This window comes from Canis lupus, chromosome 13 (assembly GCF_048164855.1).
Source record: "Canis lupus baileyi chromosome 13, mCanLup2.hap1, whole genome shotgun sequence".
NCBI lineage: Eukaryota > Metazoa > Chordata > Mammalia > Carnivora > Canidae > Canis > Canis lupus.
Window position 1 is genome coordinate 4,826,246 of NC_132850.1, and position 13,624 is coordinate 4,839,869.

At 38.8% G+C, this 13,624-nt stretch overlaps 1 protein-coding gene across 24 annotated transcripts in view; it reads right to left on the reverse strand.

Moving 5' to 3' along the window:
* Positions 1-13,624, reverse strand: part of MACF1 (microtubule actin crosslinking factor 1) — a 341,210-nt gene that overhangs the window by 128,803 nt on the left and 198,783 nt on the right. For all 24 annotated transcript variants that reach the window (XM_072771834.1, XM_072771853.1, XM_072771848.1 and 21 more), the window contains 10 exons: positions 12,936-13,114; positions 12,138-12,276; positions 11,276-11,469; positions 10,121-10,283; positions 9,085-9,168; positions 5,945-6,052; positions 5,645-5,743; positions 3,627-3,779; positions 3,016-3,104; positions 94-229 (listed from right to left, as the gene is read on the reverse strand). In XM_072771834.1, coding sequence (XP_072627935.1) covers positions 94-229; positions 3,016-3,104; positions 3,627-3,779; positions 5,645-5,743; positions 5,945-6,052; positions 9,085-9,168; positions 10,121-10,283; positions 11,276-11,469; positions 12,138-12,276; positions 12,936-13,114 — 1,344 coding nt within the window. The remainder of the gene's footprint in view (positions 1-93; positions 230-3,015; positions 3,105-3,626; positions 3,780-5,644; positions 5,744-5,944; positions 6,053-9,084; positions 9,169-10,120; positions 10,284-11,275; positions 11,470-12,137; positions 12,277-12,935; positions 13,115-13,624) is intronic.

The window sequence follows — 13,624 nt, forward strand, 5'->3', positions numbered from 1 at the left end:
GGAAAGCTAGTGAACACGATTCTCAAACAGCAAAGCTGCTTTCATACCATTCAAAAGGTACCCTTCCCATTTGGAGAAAGAAAGTAAAAGTACCTTTTGTTCTGTCTGCTGGGCCAACTGGCTCTGAAGTTGCTGAAGCTGGTTTGCTGAACCATCACAAAGGTCATGGTAAGTCTTATTCAGGGCATTCAATTGCTCAGATATTTGTTCCTTCTCTTTTTCTGAGAGCCTGGAAGATGAAGCATTGAAGCTCTTTCAGAGAGAAATTTTTATCTTTTGCTTCAAAATCATGACTTCTCCACCTTGGATGGTATTCTTCTTTGTCACTGTTAACTATGGATGATCTGATCACTCTTCCATATTCATCTAGCTTATATTCCTATTTATCTCAAATCAAGTCATGATTCTTGGTGAGGTCTCCAATCCAAAGAGCCTATACTCCACTTTAATTGAATCCACACATAGCAAACTCAGATCTTGCCATCATCTAAAATTATTCTAATTCTAAACTTTTAAGCTTCAAGAATCTACTATCTGATAATAACTTCTGATTATAACCCTACCTTTCCAGTTGTCTTTCTTTACTCTTATGCCATTTCTCATTTCAAAATAAAATATTTTAAACAAAAGAGAAAATAAATGAAGTCTTATTTACCTACTACTCAACTATCCAGTTTTACTAAATTTTGACATTATACCAGATTTGCTTTAGATCTTTTTCTTATTTTAAAAAAGATTTATTTATTTGAGAGAGAGTAGGGGGGTGGGCAGAGGGAGAATCTCAAGCAGACCAGACCCACTGCTAATCATGGAACCTGAGGCAGGGCTCTGTCTGATGACCCTGAGCCAAAACCAAGAGTTGGACTCTCAACCAACTGAGCCAACCAAGTGCCCCAATTTTAGATCTTTTCCATAGAAATAAGATATTACAGATATATCCAAAGTCCAATGTACATGTGTCACCAACCCCATTCTTTTACCGTTCTCCCTAGAGGTGACCATGATCTTGAATCTGGTGAATTTCATGACTTTTTTCTTTTTTTTTTTAAGACTTCTTTATCTCATTCAATACTGTTTCTGAGAATGAATCCTGTGATACATATTACAACTATCCATCACTTTACTGAGATTTCCAAAGCCTTCCTTACCTCCACTCCCCATTTTTTCTTAATCTATCAGTCCTCTCTATGATCTTCACATCTTCTTTTTAGAGTTCAAACCCCACAGTCCATCAGCACAATCAGGTCCCTGCTATTATCCTTGAACTCTATCCTTGCTAACTTATGAAACTCCTGCCCAGATCAACTGAACCACCGGACTTCTCTACTCCTGCCTACAGGGGAAGTACATCGTATGTGTGTGTTGGGGGTCCCTGTGGAGGGGATCCTACTGGTTCCCAGACTCTACTAGATCTCAGAGCTTCTTGACAACCCTTCTCAGAGGCCCCAGTCAATCCTAATTCCCTTGCCCTCAGCTCCCATAACTCACAGCAAATAACCACCCTGCCTATTTCAAGGAGAAAATGCAGACAGACCACTGTGCATGAATTCTCTCACCTTTTGTCTTTACTTCTGGCATATATACCTTCATCCACACCTTTCCTAATCTCCTTTTCCTCAAACCTCAGAGGAAAAGTTGTCTCAACTCTAGTCTAGGGTTGTACTTTCCACTCATTAATGAATTTTATCCTTTCCTGCATGTTCCAGAACCTCTTTTGGATTACTTCAATCTCTTTCTCCCTTTTGGTCCTTGAGATCCAGGCCATAAACACAGGTACATCTCTCTGATCTTTTAAGAAAACAAGTCATTTTTTTTTTTTTAAAGAGGATTCCACACCCTTGCAGAGCCCAATGAGGGGCTTGAACTCAATCCTGAGATCAAGACCTCAGTTGAGATCAAGAGTCAGATGATTAACTGAGTTAGTTAAGGAGCCCCAAAACAAGTCTTTCTTGATTATATATTCTACTTTCATTGTATACTGTATTATTTGTCCTTTCCTATGGCCAGGCTTCTTGAAAGAGTAGTCTCTTTTTCCCATCACTACCTTCTTCCCCTCCTGTGCTCCCTACTCCAGACCAAACTCAATCTGACATCATGCCCTCACTTTATACCAGTCACCAACTTGCCCAATTCAGAAACTTCTCAAGTCTCAATCTTTCTTGACTTTTGACCACTTTCTTTTTTTCTAGAATTCTGTTCTCTCTTGGGTTCTAAGGTATCACTCATAGTTTTCCCCATGCTTGTGTAAAACTTCCTTTACAGGCTGAGGAGCACCAACCAGGAAGCCCTTGAACCCTTGTAAGGTAATCCACTCATGCTTTCTTTCTACTATGCTGATGACTCAGATCTATATCACATTAGATTTCTCTCATTAATCCTAAATTTACAAACACAGTTACCCATTGGACAACTTTAGTGGAACTACGTAAGGCATAAATTAATGTATTAGGTACTTCCTAATACATGCTAAGTATTTCCACTCTGATGCCCTCTGAGCTCACATTCATAATATCTAAAACCAAAGCTGCCTTCTTCTCCCTCAATCCACACCTGCTTTTGTATTCTCTATCTTCATTAGTGGCATCACCATACACTCAGGGGCCTAAGCCAGAAACTTGGAAGTTGTAGTTGACAATTTTCATTTGTCACTAACACTGTAAATTCATCATCTTTAGTATCTTTTGAACCTGTGCCCTTCTCTACCTTCATCATTTCTCACCTGTATCATCACAACAGCCTCTTTACTGGTCTCTCAGGCCTCCACTCCGGCCTATGTTAATCTACTCTCTGTAAAACTGTCCTAGAAACCTTCATCAACAAAATCCAATCAAGTATAAGGCTTCTCCCCATAGCCAATAAGGTAAAATGTTAATTCTTCTCATGAACTATAAGGCTTTTCATAATCTGGCTCTTAAAGCCCTGAACTCTCCAGCCTGAAATCTCACCATAATCCTAAATTTTAGTCAGATAGATTCAGTCCCCTAGATGTGCCATAATCTCTCATCTAATACTCACTTATGACCATGCTTGGCCAAGAAGATCTGGGATGTTTTAATTGCCTCAGAGACTTGTTCCCTCTTGGTTGTCAGCTCCTCTGCCAGAACCTACATGACAGAAATAAGAGTATAGCTTCAGAACCCAAGAAATTAAAGGATCAAAATTATTTGAAATAATGCTTAAAAAAATCCTAGGGAAAATCCTATCTTAGTTCAATTATTATTATTATTTTTTAAATATTTTATTTCTTTATTCATGGATGACAGAGAGAGAGAGAGAGAGAGAGGCAGAGACACAGGCAGAGGGAGAAGCAAGCTCCATGCAGGGAGCCCGACATGGGACGTGATCCCAGGTCTCCAGGATCACGCCCTGAGCTGAAGGTGGCGCTAAACCGCTGAGCCACCAGGGCTGTCCAGTTCAGATTATTATTACCAATGAACTAACGAAAGTTGATTAAGAAGGTAGAAGTACAAATAAGATGATTTCTTAAGTTTCTTTAAGTCCTGGCAGTTAACATTTGTTGAGATAATCATTCCTGGGGTGGCCCATATGTGATTTGTTTTATTCCCACCTAATGTGTTATTATATATTATTCTACCCAACAAGAGACAGACAGATCTTCTACTCACCTGCTGATCTAAAATAGCTTTTTCAATGTCTGCTGATTCTTTGGTCTGGGATGAGGTAGCTTTGCTTTGTGTATTCCTTGCTAGAGTAGACACCCAGCCCAAAAGTTCTTTAACTTTCTCCACATGCTCCTGTTTTTCCTCTTCAACAACTTTCTAAAATAGGAATTAGAAAATCAGTATCTTGGTCAATGTCTTATTAAACTGGCCTAACATCTGATTTCCTAAAATAGAGACACGAAAGTCACCTAAGTCAGTAGGAAGCTAAAATAACCCCAAGATAAATATAATTTACCCAGCCAGAGCATTGTTCACAGGTGTAAAACTGTGTGATACTAGTAGCTAAATTCATCTTATCTAAGTTGGCACCTTTCCTTAAAAAAGCACATTTTTTTAATATATGAAGGACGTTCAATAATTATTTACTGATTTTTAAAAATCCTTTACATATAACACCTTATTTTCATGATTGCTAGATTTATAGGTAAAGAGAGTGAAGTCTACAGAGATTAAACGAGGTAGTTATTGACATAAAGAAGTTTTTTGCTAATTCACATAGACAAAAATTGATGTAAGTTAATATTTCCAACAATAGTTCTTTTATACAAGTGGGTGAACATGCAGAAACTTCCTTTGGAAAGACACAGTTTTTTAGAATTACAAAAAGATTCCATACACATTATAACAAATGCAAATAATCTGAAATGTGTAATATATGTCCCTCTAATCTCACTTCACAGAAATTTAGTGTACAGCTGACCTTTGAACAGCATGGGTTTGAATTGCCCAGCTCTACTTACACATCAATTTTTTTCGAGAAATACAGTATAGCGTTATAAATGTATTTTCCTCATGAAATTCTTAACACTTTATCTTATAATAAGAATACAATATATAATAAACCTATTACATTTTTTTAACAGTTTCATAGCATTCCATTATACAGAATTTGAATGTTTCCAATATTTCCCTTTAACAGATTATACTTTATTAAGGATCTTTGCTCACATCTCCTTTTTTCACACAATATTTCTATAATGAAGATACTTAGAGGTGGGAGTGTTGGACATAAGATAGTTAATCCTCATTATTCACAAATTCCCTATTTGTGAATTTGTGTACTCACTATATTTTATTTTTAACCCCAAAATCAATACCTGTGCCATAAGCACATTCTCAGATATACTCAACATTCCCAGCTGAGATAGAACAAGGGGACACTCTATCTTCTTGTTTCAGCTCTGATACAGCTCTCAACAAGTGTCCTTTTCACAATCTATTTAGTGCCATTTTTTCCCACAATTTTTGTTGGTGATTTTGCCATTTATTTATTTTTTTAAATATTTTTTATTTATTTATGATAGTCAGAGAGAGAGAGAGAGAGAGAGAGAGAGAGGCAGAGACACAGGCAGAGGGAGAAGCAGGCTCCATACACCGGAAGCCCGACGTGGGATTCGATCCCGGGACTCCAGGATCGCGCCCGGGGCCAAAGGCAGGCGCTAAACCGCTGTGCCACCCAGGGATCCCTTTTTTTTTTTTTTAATTTTTTTTTATTTATTTATGATAGTCACAGAATTTATGATAGTCACAGAGATTTTGCCATTTAAAAGGGACCCAAGCATAGTTCTGAAGTGTCTTGTGTTCCTAAGCAATGAAGGCTATGATGGGCCTTACAGAGAAAATGTATATTAAATAAACTTCATTCAGGTGTGAGTTATAGTGCACTTGGCCTGAATCAACAGTATATATTAAATAAAGTGTTTTTACACAAAAACACACGTAAAACAAGATTATATATTATTTGTGCTCTAAAAGGTGTGACCAGAGGCTTACAGGAATCTAACCCTGTATTTCCCACTAAGTGCAAGAGTCCAGTATTCCCTAATGTAGTATGCATAGTAATGTCACAGAACATGACTACTGTGAATAATGAGAATTGGCTGTAAATTTAAATTTTGATAGATGAGACACAGGATTTTTAATTCTATTTTCAAAATGATTTAGGACCCAACTGTCCTCACCTCTTCCTCCTCCAGTCGCCGGAGTGCATCACTGATATATTTTACATGCTGAGTGGTTAAGGTCACCAGTGCTGTATAGCGAGTCCTTAAGTCCATGAACTATGGTTCAAAAAAAAAAAAAAAACAGTTTAGATAAATTATCTGCCAGAAAGGTATATTTAAATAGTTGAAAATAAGAGGAAGTTTTCATGAAATCACATGCTCAACAGAAAGATAAGCTCTAAATCAAACTGTCAGGGCCCTGACAACAAATCTTTCCTTAAGGGAAAATAGTGGCATGTCCTTTCCCCACCCTTTCACCTCTTGCGTGATGGCATCTGAGGAGGAAAGCATTCGACGGCGCTTGCCAGGGGATTTCTGCTGTGATTCCACAAAGGCCTTGTATGTCATCAGTTGCAATTCATAGTCCTTGGGGAGGAAGAAATTTCACTACATTTACATAGGGCTTTACAGCTCACATAATTCATACAACAAAATCATAGCATTTCATTGCTGGAAGCATTTTGGTGATCATTTAAACCAGTGGTTAGCAAACTTTTCCCCTAAAGGGCCAGATGGAAACTATCAGCCCATATGATCTGTCATAGCTGATCAACTCTGCCATTGTAATTAAAAGAAGCTGTAGACAATCAGTAAATGAAAGGGTGTGCTGTGTTATGATAAAATGTCATGTATGTATGGACACTAAAAGTTGAAGTTCATAGAATTTTCATGTGTCATGAAGTACTATTCTTCCTTCAAAAAATTTTTTTAGCCATTTCTCATGGGCCATGCAAAAACAGATATCCAGGCTCAGTTTAGCCTGTGGGTCACAGTTTGGTGAGTCTTGAGTTTGCAGTTTGTTGTTTGCTGACCATCCTTTTCATCTCATCCACTGGGAAACTGAAGCTCAGAGACAGGAAGTGAGTTCCCCTGATTACTCAGTGGGTGAGACACAGAGTAATCCTAAACCAATGCTCTTCTATTGTCCCTGTACTATGCTGACACTCCCTCTGCAATTCTGAGTGTTGCCACTGGCCAGACCCTCTTCATATCTCATGGATGGGCACAAGAGCCTCTTACTACTCTCCTACTGTGCTCTCTTCACAATTTATTTTCTATCCTGCCACCGGAATAACTTTTCTAAAACACAAAGATGACCACTTCATTCCTCTGTTTGAAAGCTTTACAAAGATTAGAGCTTCTCAAATATCAACATGTACACAAATCATCTAGGGATCTTATTGAAATTGAGATTCTGATTTGGCAGGCTGAAGATTCTGTATTTCTGACAAGCTCCAAAATGATCCTGATGTTCCTGGTTCTAACATCTCATGGTAAGAAATAAGAACAGAAGGTAAAGTGAAGAGAATTGGACATAGTCTTTCATAGACTGAACTCAACCTCCCCTTCTTTTTCATAGTCACTGCTTCTTATGTACCATACACTTTCTAGTTATGCCAGCATTTTTGCTATTTCCTCATACAGTCGTTATATTTCCATTCTTCTGTGCCTTTGATTATGCAGTTCCTTTTGCCTAGAATGTCTTGTTTTCTGTTGTCTACTTAGAAAACTCTAGGCAGAAGGAAAACACACAATGAGTTCCTTAAGTAGTCTATAAAAAAAACAGTAGTAGTGGGGCGCCTGGGTGGCTCAGTTGGTTAAGTGTCTACTTTTGGCTCAGGTCATGATCCCACAGTCCTGGGATGGAGCCCCGCCTTGGGCTCCTTCCTGTTGCTCAGCAAGGGAGTCTGCTTCTCCCTCTCCATTTGCCCCTCCCCCTGCTCGTGCTTTCTCTCTCCTTCGTTCCCTCTCTCAAATAAATAAATGGAATCTTTAAAAATATAAAATTTAAAAAAATTTAAAAAACAATAGATGTAATAAAATGGTACTACTAATCAAAGAAGATGCTACCGTTTACTAAATGTATTTTAAGCTTGAGGAAATGTCCTATGTATACATTATCTCACATAATCTTTATAATCATTCAGTGAGGTAGTTACTGTTCCCATTTTGTAGACAGAGCAATAGATACCCTGAGAGGCTAAGACAGTTGCTCAAAGTCTTTAGCCTGGAAAATGGTGAAGCTAGGATTTGGACTAAATTCTTCATGTAAAATAAACAATTAATTAATTAACTAATTCTTCGTGTTATCAAGTCTTCTGTTATTAACTAAAGAAATGTATTCATTCAAAAAATATTTGTTGAGCATCTACTATGTACCTGTCATTGTTCTGAGTGCTATACATAGAGTGGAGAACAAGTTAGAAAAAACCTTGTTCGGGCAGCCCTGGTGGTGCAGCGGTTTCGCGCTGCCTGCAGCCTAGGGCATGTTCCTGGAGACCCAGGATCGAGTCCCACGTCAGGCTTCCTGCATGGAGCCTGCTTCTCCCTCTGTCTGTGTCTCTGCTCCGCCCACCCCCCCCCCCCCGAATAAATAAATAAATCTTAAAAAAAAAAAAAAAAACACCTTGTTCCCTTGGAACTTATATTCTCATGGGAAGGAACATAATAAATATATAATAATCTCAGGTCATTTTTATTTAAAGATGTTATCAGAGAAATAGGGAGGGGGGACCAGATTATGCAGGGCCTCATAAAGCCATATATAGCTTTAGGATTTTATTATGAGTAGGATATGAAATTTTGGACAGTTTTTAGCAGGAAGAGTGACATGATCCAATTTACCATATTTCAGCTGTTGTAAGGTACACATTTCCCCCATATTTTAGTATCTCTAAAACTAGAATAAGTTTTACAGTCAAATGGTATTTGCATAATTGGCAGAGTTTCCTCTTTCTTGGTAGTGTATAAAATAACAGTATGGTTTATAATTGGTGACATCTGTGATTCAGTGACACCTAGTACGTTCTAAAAAGGTGAACCTGGCTACTGTGTGGGACAATAGTCTGTGGGGCAGGAGTAAAAGCAAAAGGTCAGCTCAGAGGTTATTAGAATAGTCTAAGAAGATTCCTTACTTAGATGCAAAGCAGAGAAATGGAGGGGCAGGTGGGTGGGTAACGAAAGATAGGTCAGTGATATACTGGAAGATGGAGACATGTTGTTCACAGACTGAACATAAAGTTTAGGCAAGGAGAAGAGGTAAGGATGACTCTCGGGTTTTTTGCTTCAGCAAGTAGGAAAATAGGACATGATTTCCTGAAATAGGCAAGACAATGAGAATTATATTTGAGAAGAAATCCAAAACATTCTGACATGGCAAATTTTAAAAACCTATGAATCACCCAAAGGGGTAACTCCTTGAATCAGGGCTGATGTCTGGTACCACTCTGAGCATTCCCATATGTAGGGCCATGAAGAGTACACATCTGCATTAATTGGAGGATGGGGCCAGCCTCTAGTAGAAGTGCTTATTTGTCTAGAAACAAAACCTACAGTGACGAGGAAGATCTTCCTACGCTGGAGATCATTTATGTTCCTCTGGGGATATGTAGAGTTACCTTTACAATAGTAGAGTATTGCTGGGAAAATTTTTGACATTGGTCCAGCTTTGTCTGATTCTTCTCGATTTCTGCAAACAGATCCTAGAAAACAAAGTATCACAACATTATCTTTCTCCCTATTGTCATCAAAACAGCCGAGCATTTACTATGCTCTAAGGCAGTTTCCAAATCTTAGCTACATCAGAATCACCTGTGAGGCTCAATAAAATACAGATCGCTGGGCCCCACACCTCCGGAGTTTCTGACTTGGTTGGTTTGGGTAGGTCTGAGAACTTGCATTTCTTAATGCTCCCAGGTGATGCTGATGCTACTAGTATGGAGTCCACACTTCAGAAACCACTGTTCTGCATATTTTACATGTGTCACTTCATTGAACCCTGACAACAATAACCTTATGAGTGAGGTAGGTTGAGCAAATAATGGACTAGATCCATTTTATTGACGAGGAAGTAGAATACTGAGAGGCTAAGTAATTTGGTCAAGGTCTCATAGTGAGTGAGTGAGCCAGGACTGGTATCTAAGCAATCCAATACCAGATTTCATACTCTAAACTATAATGCTAATCAAAACAAGCTAAAAAAAAAAAAAAATCCCCCAAATACTAACAAGTGAAAACTTCAAACAAGTTTTGTCCATTCACATCTTTCCCAGTTTTAATGCCTCAGATTCCAATCCTAGTAAGATCAAAAGCAGTATCAAGAAACAAAATGAAAAAAAAAGAAAAAGAAAAAAAAATAAACAAAATGAAGAAAGACAATTTTAATTTGTCCATCTATGGTTATAATAGATGGTCACTACAACTCAGAACTGGAAAGGACCTTACAAGTCTTTCTGGCCTAAATGCAAAGCCAAAACCAGCATCATCTTGAAATCATTCTGCTTGAAGAAGAGGCTCAGAATGTCCTACCACTTGGGGGAAGCTTAATAGCTAGTTTATCATCTTCTTTTATGATGAACTAAACCCTCCCCACTCCCCTCTCACCTACCCCCACCCCCCTCCAGCCAACTATTACCACAAGAGTGCTACACCCACCGTCTGTTGGCTGAGCTGCTCTGACAGCACTCTGCTATCCTCTGCCTGGCCTGGCTTCATCATTTCCTGCTGGGCAGTGGTCTCCTCAATCCATCTGATGAGAGTTCCATGACAGGCTCTATAATCTCCAAGAACTTCCTGGATACTTTCTAGCTCAGATTGGCTGGAGGAGCAAAGGGAAAGAAACTGCCATCAGATACCTGGGTACAAACAATAAAATAAATGGAGCCATTCTTTCTCAGCCCTTTCCTCCAGTTGGGCTTGATCACAGAGGATACATCTTTATTTTGGTAGAACAGCAGTGCAATGCTGAAAACTATGCTTGTACCCAGTACCCTGTGGGGTAAAAGGGAATAGAAACCAGTTGTATATGCTAGCCCTGGATACTGCCTTGGAGCCTGGCATCCCATGATGATCCTTATCAAATTTTTACTTACCAAGGATCACCAGGGTTGCCAGTAAGGCAGTGCTGACTATACCTTCTGTTTCCTGATGACAGAGTACCCCAATTAGGACTGAGGAGGTGCTATAATTTCTTTGCAAAAGGTGGGTGAAAATAGTAATGATTTTCTATTAATTTCAGTAACAAGTTTCTTATATCACTTTTGTTAGTCTAACTAGACTTGGGATAGTAATTCAGTTATAGATAATCAATCCAAACTTATGAGTTCTAGCAACTCATATATAGGCAACTATATATAGGCAACCTTCTATATTTGCCTAGCCTCAGAAAGGTCATTTTTTATCTTTCCTATTCAAATCAGACATCAGAAGAAGGACTTCAAGTTACAAATATAAAAACCACTGACTAGCAAATGAAAGGAAAAGCAAGAAATTCTGCAAAACTTCACTATGAAAAATGGCTCATAGTTCGATTCATTGTCATCATGGCTTTACTAGGTAAAAACTGGTACAGGAGAAGCATTCCTAACAGAACCATCACTGCTGACTTAAAAGCAAGCCTCAGATCTGCTTTGGGGTTGGTGGTCCCAATTTTCTATCATTTCTCTTATCTAGAGGGCATACTGTCATTCAATTTGTACCCTTCTCTATCACTTCCTACCTTTAAATAAGGAACATATAGATATAATTCAATTTCTGTTTAAAACCTAGTCCCTGAAAAGGAAGGAAAAAAAGGGGGAGGCCACCACTCACCGGGTCTCCAGCTGAACAATAACCCGATGCCAACGTTCCTGCAGCTGGGAACCTTTTTCCTGATAGCGCTCCAAATCCAGGTTTCGCTCTGGGGTCAGACGACTCAGCTGCTCTGCCACTACCTTAGCCTTGGCAATTTCCTCATCCAGGACTGAAAACACTGAATTCTTGTCCTTCACGTCACTAAGCCAGTGCTATATAAACACAAGTACAGCAACAGGTTAAATATGTTTCATGCTAAAAAGGATTCAGACTAAGGTGGAAAACAAGGCCATTGTCTATAGCTGACTCCACATTATATTTGGAATTCACAAGCTAGACCCTAGAATGTTTGTGCTAGAAACACCTTCATAGCGTTCATGCACATGGGAAGGCCAAGGACAGGTGGGTACAGAGGAGTGTGCAAAGAACTAGTGTTTGAAACCTGGCTCTCCCACTTACAAGCTATGAAACCAAGATAAGTTGTTTAGCCAATCTGAATCTCAGTCTGCTCATCTGTGAATCAGAGATGAAAATCTCTTCCCTATCCACTCACAATTTTGTGAGAATCAATGAGATAATAGCTAAATGATTTACAAATTTAACAGTATAGCCATTGATTATATCTGATTTAGATATGATTTTACTGGGGACAAAAGGGAGAAAATAAATAGAAAGGTATAGCCCTTTATTTTCCCTTTCCAGCCAGACATACTTCTCAGTCCCAACTTCTTTGAATCCATATTAAAATATATTAGATATGATAGTCCACCTAGTTCAAATGCAAATTTAAATCACTGTCATGACATCTAAAATTTGTTCTCTGCCAACCAAAGCAATGGACACGTTAAGTCAAGCTCCTGTAAAACTCAGAGCAACCAACCCGTAAGGTAGACCGATGGGACTCCAGAGCTGAGAGATCTGCTGGTACTGCTTCTTCTTGACTCAGCTTGATTTCATAACCTTTGACCAAGAGTTCAGCATCCTGGATGCTACGCACTATAACATCGATTGTCTTTAGCCTATGAGGGTAAAATCACCTTCGTTAATACACACAGTTTTAAGAGCGGAGTCACAGACTTAGAGTGTAATAGAGAGGTTCACAAAATGTAACTGCTAAAAGTCGGTTTTCCCATTACTAGATGATGTCAGGGTTTCATAAAAACAGGAAACTATGATATATGTGTTGCCAATTTAAGCCAATTCAAAATAAAGTTCTTGGTGATTCTGGGACATGCACACATGTAGTGAACTCTCGGGAAAAACAGCATGAGGCCAGAAACACACTCACCACTATGAAGAGTCTAAGATTTGTGACCCCTCAAGGTCATGGTGGATAGGGGGAAAGCCTTCAAAGACTATACTTAGTTTAACAACAACAAAAAAATTTTTATTCTTTAGTATTCCTTCCCCGCCCCCAGAGGTATCTAATCAAACAGAAATGAGGTATGAAATAGTCCTAATACTGCAAATCCAACTCCCCCTCTGTATCACTCACATTTGTTCACTGCATCCCATGAATCCCATGTTGCCTGGAACTAAAGACAAGGTCTCTTTTCATGAGTACATGCTGTTCAAGATATGCGTCCTCTCTGGATTATTCATGAAACAATCCAGGCACTCTCCCTTCTCATCCCAGTGAAAATATTGCCTTTTGGATCCAAATCCTCAGCTTACTCACTTATTCAGATAGACAGTGGAGAGACCATACACATGGTCCATTTTCTCTACCAGCAGATTGAGTTCTGAGCGCAGAGTTGGGACACTCGAACCAGATGGAGACTGATGAAGAAAGCTGTTGCATTTCATGGAAATGGCATCAAACTCTGACCTCAGTTGCTGCAAATCCTCTTGGGTGCGCTGTTAGGAACAACATACACAACAAAGATGGAGATAGAATGGAACAATGAAGTTAGAAAGAAGTTCTTGTTTACTTTTAAATTTTTTTAAAGATTTTATTTATTTATTTATTTATTCATTCATTCATTCATTCATTCATTCATTCATTCATTTATTTGAGACATAGAGAGGCAGAGACATAGACAGAGGGAGCAGCAGGCTCCTCACAGAGAGCCCAATATGGGACTCGATCTCTGGACCCGGGATCACATCTTGAGCCAAAGGCAGACACTCAACTGCTGAGCCACCCAGGCATCCCAAAGTTCTTGTTTATAATAGCAAATACTGTAAACAGCCTAAATGCTCACATATAAAAGAGTAGTTGAATAAACTACAGAACAGCACCAAAGGGGGAAGACAAGAAGAACATACAAGTATTTCTTAAACACAGTATTTGGACTATAGGCTAAAGACAAAAAGAATCATAAATAAATGTTGAACCCCATTTGGTAGGTTTGTCTTCTTTTGAAT